Below are 17,813 nucleotides of genomic sequence, written 5' to 3'. Positions count from 1 at the left end.
CCAACCCCCCTTCCCTTCCCTCTCCCTCTCCCTCTCCCTCTCCCTCTCCCTCGGGCAACGCCGGCTACATCAACCAGCACACCATATTTAAACACTCGTTGAACTGACCAACTATCAATGTTTGCAAGAAAATATTTTCCAAATTAAAATTCCAGCTGTGCATAAGCAACATTCCAAAGCCAAACTGTGGTAAAACAGCTAAACGGGGTAAATATTCGCCGTGGAAGTTTTAAATCAATATTAGTACGAACCAAGTACTCAGCGAGGACGAATCTTTAAAACTCCGCCCCCTATGGGCGGAGTCTTTTGTGATCCGCCTGTTCGTCCCGCCCCCTATGGGCGGAGTCTTTAGTGATCCGCCTGTTACTCCCGCCCCCTATGAGCGGAGTCTTTAGTGATCCGCCCGTTCGCCCCGCCCCCTATGGTCGGAGTCTTAAGTGATCCGCCCATTTCACCCGCCCCCATCCCTTTCCCTTTCCCCTTCCCCTGAAGACGGGCGCGGAGTCGGCGCGATCACCGATTTGAGATCGCACTCGTCCTCCTGGATTCGTATTGTATTTCCACCCTATAAATACCCGCTCCCTGCGGGATGTACTCGACCCGTATCACACTCGAGCGGCCTGAGGCTCCGGGCACGATGATCGCATCGGACGCAGGAGACGCCACGGTAAGAGTCGGACACGTAGCGGGCTCTGTGTGTGTCCGAGACGACCGACGTTCTCGGTTCCGGCAATGGCGGAGCCGCCCTGTTTGTGGTGCCACGAGTCGGACAATTGTGTACCGATGTCGAAGCTCCGTAAGGAGCGCTTCCTGCGGTGAGACCGGCGCCGAAGTCCGGTCTTGCTCCGTGCGTCATGCCGCCCGTGCTTCCTTCGATCCCACGACGTCGCCGCCAGGTGTACATTTCCTCGCCTGTTTGGGAGTTTCTCAGTCCGTTTGGTTTGTAATTTGGAATTGTGTTAATTGCTCATAAGAGTGTTGATGTGTAACTGGTGTGTACCTGATGTGTACCTGATGTGTAACTGATGTGTAACTGATGTGTAACTGATGTGTAACTGATGTGTAACTGATGTGTAACTGATGTGTAATGTGTACCTGATGTGTAATTGTCAATTGTCTGTTTTCATGGACCCACTCTTTACCTTGAATACCTCTAATGGTGGCTCTATTGGTGCTACAAAAGCCGATTGTGCGCAACAAGTTTAATTTTTATTCTTTCCTCCGATCAACAGGCGGAAAGTCATTCAAGCCATATGTTCTGGTTACTAACTCGAGGAACCTCCCACCCCCCTCCCCTAACTCGAGGAACCTCCCCCCCCTACCCTAACTCGAGGACCACCCGCGTCTGGCTCGAGGACCACCCGCGTCTGGCTCGAGGACCACCCGCGTCTGGCTCGAGGACCACCCGCGTCTGGCTCGAGGACCACCCGCGTCTGGCTCGAGGACCACCCGCGTCTGGCTCGAGGACCACCCGCGTCTGGCTCGAGGACCACCCGCGTCTGGCTCGAGGACCACCCGCGTCTGGCTCGAGGACCACCCGCGTCTGGCTCGAGGACCACCCGCGTCTGGCTCGAGGACCACCCGCGTCTGGCTCGAGGACCACCCGCGTCTGGCTCGAGGACCACCCGCGTCTGGCTCGAGGACCACCCGCGTCTGGCTCGAGGACCACCCGCGTCTGGCTCGAGGACCACCCGCGTCTGGCTCGAGGACCACCCGCGTCTGGCTCGAGGACCACCCGCGTCTGGCTCGAGGACCACCCGCGTCTGGCTCGAGGACCACCCGCGTCTGGCTCGAGGACCACCCGCGTCTGGCTCGAGGACCACCCGCGTCTGGCTCGAGGACCACCCGCGTCTGCCTCGAGGACCACCCGCGTCTGGCTCGAGGACCACCCGCGTCTGGCTCGAGGACCACCCGCGTCTGGCTCGAGGACCACCCGCGTCTGGCTCGAGGACCACCCGCGTCTGGCTCGAGGACCACCCGCGTCTGGCTCGAGGACCACCCGCGTCTGGCTCGAGGACCACCCGCGTCTGGCTCGAGGACCACCCGCGTCTGGCTCGAGGACCACCCGCGTCTGGCTCGAGGACCACCCGCGTCTGGCTCGAGGACCACCCGCGTCTGGCTCGAGGACCACCCGCGTCTGGCTCGAGGACCACCCGCGTCTGGCTCGAGGACCACCCGCGTCTCGCTCGAGGACCACCCGCGTCTCGCTCGAGGACCACCCGCGTCTCGCTCGAGGACCACCCGCGTCTGGCTCCCCAACTTGAGAAACTCCTCTCCCCCAACTCCAATTCGAGAAACTCCTCTCCCCCAACTCCAACTCGAGAAACTCCTCTCCCCCAACTCCAACTCGAGAAACTCCTCTCCCCCAACTCCAACTCGAGAAACTCCTCTCCCCCAACTCCAACTCGAGAAACTCCTCTCCCCCAACTCCAACTCGAGAAACTCCTCTCCCCCAACTCCAACTCGAGAAACTCCTCTCCCCCAACTCCAACTCGAGAAACTCCTCTCCCCCAACTCCAACTCGAGAAACTCCTCTCCCCCAACTCCAACTCGAGAAACTCCTCTCCCCCAACTCCAACTCGAGAAACTCCTCTCCCCCAACTCCAACTCGAGAAACTCCTCTCCCCCAACTCGAGAAACTACCCCCCCCCCCCACAACTCGAGAAACTCCCCCCCCACCCCAACTCGAGAAACTCCTCCCCCCCCCCAACTCGAGAAACTCCCCCCCCCCAACTCGAGAAACTCCCCTCCCCCCCCCCCCCCAACTCGAGAAACTCCTCTCCCCCAACTCGAGAAGGTAACTCAAGGGAAACCTCCTCCCTTTTTAACTCGAGGAAAAACCCCCCTCCCCCTCTGTAACAAGACTTTAGAGAGGTGATTACGAGGGGACATGATTAAGGTGTGTGTGTGTGTGTGTGTGTGTGTGTGTGTGTGTGTGTGTGTGTGTGTGTGTGTGTGTGTGTGTGTGTGTGTGTGTGTGTGTGTGTGTGTGTGTGTGTGTGTGTGTGTGTGTGTGTGTGTGTGTGTGTGTGTGTGTGTGTGTGTGTGTGTGTGTGTGTTTTTTTGTGTCGTTCGTTCGTTCTCCATCCCATTCCGTGGGGAGTGGGGGAAGGGGAGTGAGGGTTGGGAGCGAGGGGTGTGTAAGATGAGGGGTGAGGAGGTACACTGGGTTGTTTGCCATAATGTTTCCAGCGGTAGTAATTGGTTCAAGAATTTTGAAATTGTTCAGTCTGCTGGTAGTAACTCACCTGCTTTAACGTCTGCCAACTCATGCCAGCTCCTGCCATCATACGTGACACCCGGCCTAATATGCACCTTGTGATGCAACACCTGGCTTGTACTCTGACAGTTTGTGGCAAGGTTGGGAATCTAACCCATCTTTCTTCAATCACATTTAAAATGATGCTCTTGGCATGGTGTACTGGTGTACTCCACGCACCTCTATTCACCATTACCGTTCCTGAGATGGAGAGAACGGGAAAACCACTGTCCAGATTCGGGATAAGTGTGAATCCCTCCATACCCGGTACATCGGCCAAACCCGCACCGTGACGTCCCGTAAATCCCATTTACTGCACTTGGAGCGCCACGGTCTGTTCGTGAAGGATGGATGGACATGGTCGTTCTCACACTTTGGATTAAATCCCTGTTAGCCAATTTATCAATGGAAAGTTTTGTATGTTTGGAAGTGAGAGTTGTGGAAGTTTTCCCTTCACTGTACCCCCATCTTGCTTGAATGAATATTTGAGAATTCCCCCCCAAGTTGTTGATTTCACCAATATTGCACAGCTTTAAATTTTATTTCAATATTGCATGGGTTAAAAAAACTATATTTAGCCGCGTCGCAAGACGCTGGTCATAGAGTGCCCTCTGCTGCTGTTGTTGTTGTTCTTCTTGTCTTCTTCTTCTTGTTTTTGCAGAGAAGACAAAACCTCAAAGCTCCACCCATTCTGGGAACCATAGCTCCACCCATTGTGGGAGAGCCTTCATATAAACAAATATCCACCATTTTATTAACTCGCATAGCTTTGAGGCCTGTTTTGTAGGCCCGTGGTGTCTTCCTCTCTCACACAGTTTTATTTCAAATCAAATTCGATATATCATTTCATTTTTCACAGTCGCTAACATAGTTTTAGACTCGGTTGAAAAAAAACGGGAAGAAAATCCGATGAAAGTTGCCCTTTATAGAACAAAATGAATTCTCAAAGGCCTGTAACTTCAAGTCCATTGAGATATATATATATCTATCTATAATGCCAGTAATCTCTGTGTGTCTGTCTGTGACCGCTGTTTCTCGACAACCACGGGTCCGATATACTTGAAACTTGCCAGGTATATTGCTGGGGACCCGAGGATGTGCCTTTTCAAGGTTTCATATTAATCGGACAAGTAGTTAGCGAGCTATGTCCAAAAAACGATTCAACCAATCAGAGAGCAGCGAGCTATCACGTGTGCCGAACGTGGCGAACAGACTCTGCCTCGGACGGCACATTTGAGAGCGTATTCATTTATTTCACGTTGGCAAACTATGTTGGCGTTAAACTATGTTTTAAAACTAATTAAAACTAATTTGCGATTCTTTCGCTTTCCTGCGCGTTTGTGCACGCTATGGCGATTTCTTTACCAAACTCCGCAAGCCGTTCGCTTTGGACCAAACCATTTCATGTAAATAGAGGGGGGGGATTGTCACCGTACTCGCAAGCCGTTCGCTTTGGACCAAACCATTTCATGTAAATAGAGGGGGGGGATTGTCACCGTACTCGCAAGCCGTTCGCTTTGGACCAAACCATTTCATGTAAATAGAGGGGGGGGATATAATTTTAGATATATATATAGTACGGGCATGCCCTAGTTTTTTAAATCGCGGCATGGTCAGTCATACACCGCCCGAAATAACAGACGGGAAAATGCCGAGATATATTAAAAATTCGTCCATTTGATGACAATCGTCACGATGAAATATTTAATTTATACGTCGTCACAATAATGTGGAGAGAGGAGCATAGCTTCGTTCACGTGTCGCCACACACGGGAAATTGCCGAGATATATATTTTTTAAATCGCGGCATGGTCAGTCATACACCGCATGAAATAACACGGGAAAATGCCGAGATATATTAAAAATTCGTCGCCACACATGGGAAATTGCCGAGATGTATTTTCACTTTGCACAAAAATAACATCAAGTAATCGAATCAATAGGAATGTCCTGTGCCTATAACATCAACGTTATAGGCACAGCTGCATCTGGGCATTGTGTAACATCGACGCGGCTTTTGTTTTAATTAAAACTTTTTGTACTTGTTTTAATATTGCATGGGGGTTTTTATTGCACAGGGTTTTTATTGTCCCCCATCGCACCGCAGAGCGAAAGGGGGACTATGGTTTTCCCGTGCGTACGTACGTGCGTGCGTGCGTAAGCGAAGGACCGAATTCTAATTTGGTGTGTGGGTGCAACCCATGTCAAAATCTAAGATGGCCGTCGCCATGTATGTCTGACGCCATGTATGTCTGAACCTTGTGAGCGGAATATCTTGAAAAATAAGCGAAGTACCAACTTCTAATCTGGTGTGTGGGTGTATCTATGCATAAGGAAGAACGCTATTGAAAATTGGGTCGCTACGTCAAAATCCAAGATGGCCGCCTTGCGTCTTCCACTTTGTCCACTTGCATCACTTCACCGACGGGGGACCTAGGCGTAATTATTTTTAATATTGCACAGGGTTTTTATTTAAATATATTTTTGCATTTTTATTTTTAATAATTAATGTGGTTTTCTTTTTAATATTGCACAAGTGTTTTTATTTTATTTTAATATTGCATGGGTATTTTTATTTTTAATATTGTGCAGGGTTTTTATTTAAATATATATTTAAATATATATATATATTTTATATATTTCACATGTTTTTTTTTTTTTTTTTAAATATTGCACAGGTGTTTTTATTTTATATTAATATTGCATTGGTTTAATTTTTTATTTTAAATATTGCACAGGGTTTTTATTTAAATAGATTTTTACATTTTTATTTTTTATTTTTAATAATTAACGTGTTTAAAAAAAAAAAAATTGCACAGATGTTTTTCTTTTATTTTAATATTGCATGAGCATTTTTATTTTTAATATTGCACAGGGTTTTTATTTAAATATTTTTTTTTAATTCCATTTTTAATATTTCATGTGCTTAAAAAAAAAAATTGCACAGGTGTTTTTATTTTATTTTAATATTGCATGGGCATTTTTATTTTTAATATTGCACAGGGTTTTTAGTTAAATCTATTTTTTAATTTTTATTTTTTATTTTTAATATTGCACGTGCTGTTTTTTAAAATATTGCACAGGTGTTTTTGTTTTATTTTAATATTGCATTGGTTTTATTTTTATTTTTAATATTGCACAGGGTTTTTATTTAAATATATTTTAAAATTTTTATTTTTAATATTTCACGTTTTTTTTTGGGTTTTTTTGAATATTGCACATGGTTTTTATTTAAATATATTTAAAAATAAATTATTTATATTGCATGGCTTTGTTTTCTTTTAATATTGCATGGGTTTTTTTATTTATATTTTTACTATTGCATGGCTTCTTATTTTTATACTGCATGGGTTTAATATATATATATATATATATTGTAACGATTTTGAGAAGTGTGTAACGGTTTTTTGAGAAGTGTAACAATTTTGGAGGAAGTGTAACGAATGTGAAAACGTTACAATGTGAACGTTACAAACGTACGGTAGGTACCACCCTGTTAATGTAAATAATGGTCGCAGTCAGCGTCCTAGTTAATTGCATGGAATATACACGCAGGTCACGATATATCTTTTAAATAGTGTATTTCCTTATTCCATGTAGGCTAAGTATGTGTTTTCCCACTAGATTGACTTTGCATTGTATCAAACAAAATAAGCGTAGGCCCTTCCAATTTCCCCAAAACCTCCCTTCCATTTGCCTTCCGCATTTTGGTCGGTTTTTCTCTTCAACCACCATTGGCCACGAGGTAAGGTTGGAGAAGAAAGGCGTGTCTCCACCTCGTCAGAAGAGGGAAGGAGTGAACCGGCCCTAACAGCCAATCAACACCGCGGTGAGTGACCCGGTAGGCGTGCCCTCGGAGTCGGCGGCTTGATTTCGCCCGAGGTGATAAAAGCGCCTGCAGGGGACTGCTTTGAGAGATGAGAGATGAGCTGGAGATGACCCTGGGAGAGGAGCAAAGAGGCTGCACCAAAGAGAGGCGGTGAGATGCGAAACGCTCCAAGCCAAAGAGGAGAGGTACTCGGAAAGGAAACCAGCTTTGGAGAGACGCGCTGAAAGGAGGGAGACGGCTCCACCAGGAAGAAGAGGAGCAGGTGTGCCGAGCCAGCGCGTGACGTCTACAGCAGCGGATACGCGACGGAGGATTTTCCCGCCAAAAACCGCGAGGAATTGAGAGCTGCTACCTCCGGCCTGGCCTCCCTCTCCAGCAATCTACCTCAAGCCCTACCTGCCTGCAATATCCCCCCGTGTAAGTGTGAACGTCGTCTGTCCTACTCGTTGTCTTGGGGTTAAGTAAAAATGAATAGGGTAAGTTAAGGATTCGCTGTGTCACTGTTTCTTCCATCCTTTGCTTGTGTGCGTATAATAAATCTGTTCTTCCTCCGTATTCTTCTTCTTCTTTTTCATTCTCTTGCGATCGCTTTAGAGATTTCCCGATTGAATATCCGTGGGGCGATCTGGTCAACGTCGGGTGAAATCGGGTTTTAATCGGGGAGTAACTGTTCGGACGCGGTTAAATACACCACCGCTCGGTCAATATAACATCTAAAAGCCGCGTCTGTAACAATATATATAGATTTTTTTATTTTTTTTTATTTTTATTTTTTTAAAATAAACATTGTATGGATTTTTATTTTTAATATTTGTTATGGATTCGTCACTTCCGTTGTGGTGGTTTTCATCCACTGTAAACATTTTCGATTCCATGTACTATTATTATTGTCAAAAGGTTTATTGTTTATGAACTGTTTTCATAAGGTGAAAAAGTTAGTTTTAAATGAAACCGGAACCGGATGACGAAGAGGAAGAGGAGAAGAAGAAGGCGGAGCGAGGAGTCTGACAAGAAGCATAGTCGCTTCGAGGTCTAGAGCGAACGTTGGCGAGCAAGAGTCACGAGTGACTCTGCGACAGAGTGGTTATCGCAGTGACAGATTAACCTGCGTGTCAGGTTTTGCGATCGATTCAGGAGAGAATCATCGAAGGGCCGTTACGTCTCGAACGGGCCGTCGGCCATTTTGACTCGCGCACTTTGTGCGTTGAGCAAGGTTTATTTGCTTCGCTTCAGCCTTTGCGCGTCGTGCAAGGTTTTCCTTTGCTTCACGTCAGCCGTTTTCACCGCTTTCAGACGTGTGTGTGTGTGTGTGTGTGTGTGTGTGTGTGTGTGTGTGTGTGTGTGTGTGTGTGTGTGTGTGTGTGTGTGTGTGTGTGTGTGTGTGTGTGTGTGTGTGCGTGTGTGTGCGTGCGTGCGTGCGTGCGCGCGTGCGCGCGCGCAACGCGGATATACCTGAAGGTAAATCTGAGGTTTGCCGACTGCGAGCTGTGGAACGTCCATACCCGAGGGTGTGATTTCCCAGTCGCCGGGAGGGCGCCTTTGGATTTCCCAGTCGCCTGGAGGGCGCCTTTGCACAGTTTTGGCAGCCGGACTGTAACTGCCAACCCAATGGGATTCTGGTCTCGATTGGACATTGATCTGTCGATCGCTGGAGCGGATCGACTTTGGCTTGAAGCCGGGGAATAGAGACATTGGGAATCTTCTTCTTTTCGCTCACTTGGAGCACAGTGAGTTATATTGTACGAACCTGATGGTACCATCATAGGAATGATATACTATTTGTTGTACAATAATTGATTACTATTGTTTTTGTACTGTTATTCTTGTGTGATCTTAATACAATACCTGTTGGTTTGGAACAATTGGTGTGGCTTCACCATTGATTCTTTGACATACAGAATAACACATTTTTCTGCCATGACATATATATATATATATATATATATATATATATATAAATATATATATATATATATATATATATATATATATATATATATATATATATATATATATATAATATATATATATATATATATATATATATATATATATATATTATATTGCATGGCTTTTTAAAATATTTTATTTTTATAATATTTTGCCTGACTTTTTATTTTTCTTTTAAATATTGCATTGCTTTTTTATATTCTATATTTTTAATATTCCACAACATGTATTTATATATATACCCATGTCTATATACATGGCTTTTGGCCATATATACATGGCTTTTTTGTTTTAGTTTTTGAGGCCTTTTTCATTTTATTTTGTGTTTGGAATATTTTTTTTTGATGTAATGTAACACATTGCATGTGCTTTGTCATTCTCAGCAGAAGACCCTGGATGGATACGTTGGATTTGCTAACTTGCCAAATCAGGTCTACAGGAAGTCTGTCAAGAAAGGGTTTGAGTTTACGTTAATGGTCGTGGGTGAGTCTGCGCTTCCCCTTCACCGTCTTCTTTGCAAATGCATTGCCAATGTCAAAATGAGTGCCCCTTTGCTGTATGTGCTACCAACTACGGCCACAACTGCTACTTTAATTACCCGGATTATTCCCACCACCTCGTGTGGGCGGCTTGAGAGGGTTTTTAAACCCTAGTCTTTCACAAACCGGTTGACCTGGCTTGACGTTCGACTGAAGATGCAATAATTTGTAATTTGTTTGGAATGCGGGTGATATCTGTTCTACACTTCACAAACGACACCGTGGGATCTTTAACATCCATCAACGACCGGCGCTTAACCGGTGCTTTACGTCCATCTTGGGGACGGCACACCTATCGATGCCTCGCCTTGCTTGCGAAACGCCAGGGTGACCGTTTATAGCTGAGTCGGGACTCTAACCTGCAAACTAAATGGCTCGGTGTGCATACCTCTTGGCCATGTGTGACTAAATGGGGCCTTTAGTCCTGAATAACTGAGTTAATCATCTGGAATCAACATTTGTCTGTTTACTCATCTCCACACTGTCTATCTCTCTTTAATCACGTCTGCATTTCTCCATTCTAGTCATTTGTGGAATTTATCTCTCGAGGTATAACCTGTCTGTTTTTAACCTGAAAACTCGAAAAGCAACTTTATCCAGGTCTGAGTGATGTATAAGGTGTTTTTTTGGTTTTGTTTTTTAAACTCAACTGGACTATGTCCAGCTGAGTTTTTGTCGACACCCAGTGTCCGTCGTCCGTCTGTCTGTCTGTCTGTCGTCTGTAAACAATTCGACGTCTACGCTCTAAAAGTCACAAATATTGATGAAATTTGATGAAACTTGTTATGCAGCATCTTTAAGACATAAACTAGTTTGGGATTGCATTTGGGCGTTGCACGCCCAAAAATGGGCGCGGCAGGGCGGCCATATTGAAAAATCAATTTTTGTCAATCTGGTACTTCCTAATGTAGCTAGAAGGCTGAAACTTCGTGTGTAGACAGCATGTAACAAACCTCAACACATATTACGGGTTTTGACGATGTCCGAAAAATGACCTCGTCGTGACCTATGACATGACTTGACCCATAAACATCAGTTTGGACGACGTCCAAGCTCTAAAAGTCACAAATACTGATCAAATTTGATGAAACCTGTGCCTTTTGCCACTTAAAGATATTTGAAAATTTTCCTTTTTCTGGTTTCCATGGAAACAAGTTGGACATAGTGCATTTTGTTATGCATTTCGTTTCCGGAGCAGAACTCAAAAACCGTTCAATATATCTTAACCCAGTGTGAGAATGTATGGATAATTCAAGAGAAAATGACTAAGTTGTAATGTCACTTGAGTCCAATTCAATGAATAATGACTATGTGTGTGTGGGTGAGGAGGTGGGGATTTGATGAATGAATACTTAAACCCTGTTGAACACATCTATTGAAATATTCAACAAATCTTGATTCAATACCATTAGTCTAGTAGGAAGACTAGGTCCCCCTGCACCCCCCGGAGATATACTTCTAATCAGTGTTTCTAGATTGGAAACAATGTGTAGAAAATGACTAGCTATGGCCCCAAGCTGAAAAAATGTCCCACATACCATTTTTATGCAAATTACTGCTGCCATTATCAAAAAAAGACTAGGTCCCCCTGCACCCCCCCGGAGATATACTTCTAACCAGTGTTTCTAGATTGGAAAAAATGTGTAGAAAATGACTAGCTATGGCCCCAAGCTGAAACAATGTCCCACATACCATTTTTATGCAAATTACTGCTGCCATTATCAAAAAAACGATTTTTGACATATCTCAGCCAATATTGCAGATAATTGAAAAATGAAGGTGTCTAGACCCATGTTTTGAAGGGCATAGATCATGATAGAACTATTCATAACATGATTACATGTGTCTATGGTATACTAGTATGCTAATTAGTGCTTTATTTACAAAATAATCACAGTTTTACGAAATAATAGACTCATATTAAGGTCCGTCTACACAGACGTTAACACAAAGTTTTATTTTTCTAAATACCCTGTGAAATTCACCGAATGCCCTGTGAAACCTGGGATTCTTCTCCAGCTTTTTCAAGGGCCCGACTTTTCCCTTCCCTTTGAAGGCACTGGTGCAGTCTTCTCCGCTGAACACATAGTACCCCAGGAGAGTGGCACAGTAGTCCTCTCCCAGGGATTCTGCCAGCTCAGAGACGTTGACAAGTTGGCGATGCTTCCCTGACCCTGTATCCAGGTACACCGTCAGCTTGATGTTGTGGGCATGGTGGAGCAGGATCAGGAGGATGTCTGTGTCCGGTGTTCTGACTACAGCGTTCTTGTATCCGATGGTAGCAGCATGATGGAGGTACAGAACCACCCTGGTATCAGTCTCTTCCTGGTTGCTGTAGATCGTGGGGAGTTCACGTACCTCGACCTGAAACACAAAAAGGCACCGCATTTCAATCACCAGTCACTGCCAGTTTCAGTATATCTCCGGGGGGTGCAGGGGGACCTAGTCTTTTTTTGATAATGGCAGCAGTAATTTGCATAAAAATGGTATGTGGGACATTTTTTCAGCTTGGGGCCATAGCTAGTCATTTTCTACACATTTTTTCCAATCTAGAAACACTGATTAGAAGTATATCTCCGGGGGTGCAGGGGGACCTAGTCTTTTTTTGATAATGGCAGCAGTAATTTGCATAAAAATGGTATGTGGGACATTTTGTCAGCTTGGGGCCATAGCTAGTCATTTTCTACACATTTTTTCCAATCTAGAAACACTGATTAGAAGTATATCTCCGGGGGGTGCAGGGGGACCTAGTCTTTTTTTGATAATGGCAGCAGTAATTTGCATAAAAATGGTATGTGGGACATTATTTCAGCTTGGGGCCATAGCTAGTCATTTTCTACACATTTTTTCCAATCTAGAAACACTGATTAGAAGTATATCTCCGGGGGGTGCAGGGGGACCTAGTCTTCCTACTAGACTACATACATGTATATTGTTTGACGAAGTCTTTCTAAATAAATTCAAGTCTGAAATCTGAGAAAAGTAATTGTAGTTTTACTTTTCATGCCTCACTTAAAACTCAATTTTTTTCTAGTTTCCTGTTTAACCATGAGATACCTTCAACGTTACCGTACCTCTTTAGCACATATAAACGATATAGTTTGTGGTTCTATTATGCATATTCTAACCATATTGATATAGACCAGTTGAGTTCAGGTTCCCTGGAACCTCTAGTTTTCTTTACTCTGAGTTAAAAAAAAAAGAAAAAGAAAAAAAAAGTCTAGTTCTTTGTTTAATTTAATTTTTTCCATGTGCCAAAAGGTTTCACGGTGTGTGTCAGACTTTGACATTCAGCAAGACCTTCGGTCGTGCCAATCTTTTGAAGAAACCATTGTATTATCGGCATATTTTTGGTCGCCGTTTATTTTGTGTCAATCGAAGTTTTCCCAACTTGGAGCACCATCGTGAGCACAACTACTTTGTTGGCATTGTCAGGAAATTTAAAGCCTTTACATACACAGTGCAGGCTTTTTGGGGGATCCAAAGGTCAGGATGTCCAGACACATCAACCAATGTATTCAACTACTGGAGGCCGAATCTTGTTAAACGAATCCACACGTAGGTACCTTGCGTAAACTACCTGTTCTTGGTTTCATCCTTTCCAAATGCTCTACCGTGTGGTTGTACGACGGTATAGCGACCGTGACTGTAAAAGTGCAAAAAAAAAAATTGTTTTGCTTTCTTTTTTTGGGGATGCGCCCAAGTTATATTTCCTTGTATTTTTTTGCTACGAAATGCTCTTGTTTTTTTGGGGTTTTTTTGTATACAGAATCGTTGCTCGTGTAAGAGATAACACATTGGACATGAAAACATGCACAGACACATAAAACATGCAATGAAGGGAGCGGAGACAAGAGGGAGAGAGAGGGAAGCACAACAACAGTGGAGAACAAGGATGTCGGTAGATCTGTGGAAGGGGGAGGGCTGAGGGAGAAGGGAGGGGTACATGGTATAAAGCAAATGAACACTTCTAGGTATTTCAGGAAAGAAGTTGGGGATTGAAAGAGGTGGATTTGGGGTGTTTTAACGGGGGTAGAAAATATCAAGGTTTTGGATGGGGGAGGATAAGAGATGGAGGTGAACAGCTGTTTTAAAGACCTGGAGGGAGGAGTGGGATTGAAGAGAGTGAGAGAGTTTGTTCCAGAGGCGGGAGAAAAGAGGAATGAAGGAGTGAAGGTGAGCAGAGAGCCGAGATTTCGGCAGTTTAACCATCAGAGGCTTGCTGGCAGATCTTGTGCGACCTGTAGGAATATTTGGGGGACAGAGCACAGACAGAGCAGGGGGGAAGCAAGGCCGGAGAGGTGTTGGTAGAAGACAGAAAGAAGCGAGAGCCCTCGGAGTTGGCTTCATCGCGGGAGATTCCAATGATTCTGAATGCTTTGGTTTCAACCGTGCGAGGCAGGAGCACGAGCCCAGAGTGGAGAGCAGTATTCCATTCAGCTGCGGATGATAAAGTTAAATCTTCAATAAAGATTCATATTATATTAAAGTTAAATCTTAAATGAAGTTAAATCTTAAAATTCATAAATAAAGTTAAAGAAACTGGTATTGACTTGGCTTATGGTTGATTTGTCATGTGTTGTGACTGCAGGAGAGGCTGGTCTCGGCAAGTCGACTCTAATCAACTCGCTTTTCCTCACCGATCTGTACTCCACCGAGTTTCCGGGTCCTTCACGGCGTATCCAGAAAACGTTGAAGGTCAGCACTCTTTTTCTTGAATGGATCTAACAACCAAATGGTGAATCTGCCCACCGTGGTTTTTTTAGAGGGACAGAGTAGTGTGAAGCGAGGGTAAAGGATGACGTCCAATGGAAGGTCCTGAAGGTGATTAGGGGAACGAGGATGGAGTGCAGCTGAGAATACAAGATTGTGGAAGGAGAGTGGATGTTGGGCAAACATTGTATAAATCTCATAACATCTCGTAAATTATGCAAAATAAATATTCAAAACGATAATATTGTAGTTTATAACGATCACTCTTGCTGCTGGTGTGTTTGGTAACGCACTCCGAGTTGAGGATGTGATGTTATCCGATGTACAAGTTTGTCTTCCTTGTTTGCATGCTGCTTTGTCTTTCTTATACTCGTACTATATTGGAATGCTGTCGTCTTGCGGACCTGAAAAGTCAAAATGACACGTTTGTTTGCCTCTTGTAGGTTGATCTTGAGCTCCCGTTGGGAAGTTACTGACGTGTGCAGGACCGTTTGGTCGTGCCCTCCTGGCGTTTAAGACCGGCTGTAGAATTTGTTAGGAGCTTGTTAGGAGCACTCGTCGGGAATGTTTGAATTATTTGTTTGCAGTTGGAGGCCTTGGTGTTTGCCTGTTTCTGGGCTCGGTCGTGCGTTCCTTTGGCGATTACACAATGCATTTTGACTTTGCTCATGTGCATCTGTAAGCTTAACAACTGGCAACAGAAGTTGTCGTACGTGCAGCGAATGTCGTGTTCTTTTTATAATCTTAATCCACTTGTTGACTGCCGGTGACGCGTCTTCACGTTTGAACTAAATGCTCCTGAATAGAAATGTCCGGAGAATGACTCGGGTGGTGTATAGGCAGTGCGATCACTGGGATTTCACATGGGCGGGTTGAAGCACGACTCCGGCCATTTAAATACCAGGTTTAGCCGTCGTCGTTTTTCATGCAGTGGAAAGCTTGCAAGCTGTAAGTGCACTTTGAAAACGGCAAATGTCATTTCAGTTTAGGTTTGATGACGAATAGCACGGTTTTGAGTTTTTTCGGGGTGGTGAGAGCGCTCCACTTGGCATTGCTCCGACCATGACCCGAACGGTATCATGGAATTCTATTTTGAATAAAGAATGGAATGAAGAAAGAAGAAGAACCACCTTTAGAGGCCATTTTTCCCCGCATGGTGGGGGTTGGCCTTTTTCGGGGACCGTGGTCCCCTTTTTGAAGTAATGTTTTACAGCCGGATGCTCTTCCTGCCACCAACCCTGTGAGTCGCCTCTTGCGACACACAGGGAATTACCAGTGAACTTGTACTCAATTTGCCGACCTCGGAAGGATGACAGGCTGAGTCAACCCCCCTTGGCGTTAATTCAGCGATCGACCGGATTCGAACCCAGGATCCTAGGATCCAAAGTCGGCACCCTAACCGCTAAGCCAACACCAGGCTTCTCATTTTCATTTTCTCATTTTCTCATCTCATCTTCTCATTCTCATTCTTCTCGTGTACTCATTTTAATTTATTCAAAATGCAATCACTGCAGTTTTGCCGACATACCTACATTATTACATGCATACATGCATATATACACACACACACACACACACACACACACACACACACACACACACACACACACACACACACACACACACACACACACACACACACACACACACACACACCTATCCAACCAAGCTATTCTCGTTTATTTTTATGAATTTTCTGAAATATGTAGAATTTGTTTTTCACTTGGAAGTTGTGGGTTACAATGTGTAAATAAAGGTGGAAAAAGTCTGATTTAATGCAATTTAATTCCAGGTTACAAGGTAACAAAAGGTGAAAACTTTGAAAGGGAGTGTCGACTTTCTCGTACATACAAACATACGAGAAAATGCTTTCAACATGGAAAAACCTCCATCATAACCGGGACAAATTTGGAAGGGGGAGGGGTGGTTGAGGTCTTGGGTTGCAGGTAGGGTGGAGAGAAAGCAGAGATAGGACAAAGTTGGGAGGTTGAGGGTCTATGGAGGAGGGGGGGGGGGGGGGCGGAGGACTTTTGGTAGGGGGAGTTGTCAGAATTGTGTGGTGTGTGTCGTGTCGTCGTCATCTCTATATGTGGGTTTCAGAGGGTCGATGAAGCCCTCCCAGATCTCAAAGTATCCACCTCCGTTTGTGTCGATGTGCGTATGTCAGTCACTGTATGAGGTGATGCAACCACCCTAAGGGTATTGACTTTGGCCAGGAATGCTAAAGTTGAACCTTTTGTGGATAAAAAATACTTTTGATGGAAGAAAAGTGACGTATTGTCTATTTCCATGGTTTTCTGCCATTCTCTATGCAACTTTATTTTGTGCCTCACTTCCCTTTCTCTTTTTTTTCTTTCTTTTTTCTTTTGTTTACTTCCATTTTCTATTTTGGAAACACGTCGGGGTGAATATCTCTGGTTGATTCATCAAGGTTCATCTTGTGTATATTGTAGACGTGCTGTGGTTATACCTACAAGTATATGGTAGTGGTTCCTCTTATTTCATTGTTTGCTTGCTTTTTGTAAAGGTGGAGAATACACGTTAAAGCTTGTGATTTCATATCTGTGGGTATTTAGGTGTAGCCACCTCACAGCTCGACAAAAGGTGCCCTGGCAGATCCATAAGAGATCTTCACACACATTTGATTTTGCGATGATTGCATGTCCACGTGCATGACACGGAACTGTCGTAGCATGTTTGCCTTTAAATTGACTCGTCTTTGTCTTTGAATGAAATATGAATGCATGATCGTTTTAAGGTCATTTTCCCCGCTAGAGCGGGGGTTAGCCTTGCGGGCCCCATGACAATCATGGTTCCCTGTTTGAGGCAATGTTTTTATGGCCGGATGCCCTTCCTGGCGCCAACCCTTAGTCGCCTCTTACGATGCGCAGGGATACGGTGTACCTATTCTAAACCGGGGTACACACCGTGATCATTCATCCCAGCAAGCTGGTACTCAAATTGCCGACCTCGGAAGGATGACAGGCTGAGTCAACCCCCCTGGCGTTAATTTAGCGATCGACCGGGATTCGAACCCAGGATCCTAGGATCCCAAGCCGGCACCTTAACCGCCAAGCCAACACCAGGCTGTCTTTGTCTTTAGCAATATGCTAAAGATAAGATGAAGAAAGCCGAGATGTTCGGAATGTTAAAAACCTGTCCTCGTGTTTCCCAGGTAGAGTGTTGCATGATGAGGTTTACCTCGGAGGAATATGATTTTGATATTCGGTCCTTTTGCCTCATTTGCTTGTTCATGTTTTGTATCTCACCATTTTGTTGTTTTTTTTTGAAAAACAAAAGGTGTTTGACCATGTGTTATGGATGATAGAGCTCGTGTTATGCGTTGAGTAGCTACCAACCAGCCATTACCTGAAGTATATTTTAGTGGCGACCATCAAATCCTAATATGTGGAGGTGAGTGCTTGGTCTGAAACGTCGGTTCGGGTCCTCCGAGGACAAAGCCGCAGCCCGGATAAAAAAGAATTTTGGCCATTTTGATTCATTATTATTATTATTATTATTA

General features: G+C 44.5%; 1 protein-coding gene across 4 annotated transcripts in view; it reads left to right on the top strand.

The window, feature by feature from the left end:
• Window positions 1-421: 421 nt before the first annotated feature.
• Window positions 422-17,813, top strand: part of SEPTIN7 (septin 7) — a 158,693-nt gene continuing 141,301 nt past the window's right edge. The window contains exons 1-3 of one of the 4 annotated variants that reach the window (XM_068108749.2): window positions 422-667; window positions 9,422-9,521; window positions 14,169-14,275. In XM_068108749.2, the coding sequence (XP_067964850.2) occupies window positions 590-667; window positions 9,422-9,521; window positions 14,169-14,275 (285 nt within the window). In that variant the 5' untranslated portion in view covers window positions 422-589. The remainder of the gene's footprint in view (window positions 668-9,421; window positions 9,522-14,168; window positions 14,276-17,813) is intronic. The other 3 variants (XM_068108751.2, XM_078772973.1, XM_068108750.2) reach the window with 3 other exon arrangements.

Source organism: Myxine glutinosa, chromosome 2 (assembly GCF_964187855.1).
Source record: "Myxine glutinosa chromosome 2, kmMyxGlut1.1, whole genome shotgun sequence".
NCBI lineage: Eukaryota > Metazoa > Chordata > Myxini > Myxiniformes > Myxinidae > Myxine > Myxine glutinosa.
The sequence above is the reverse complement of the archived record's forward strand: the minus strand, read 5'-3'. Positions and strand labels throughout refer to the sequence as shown.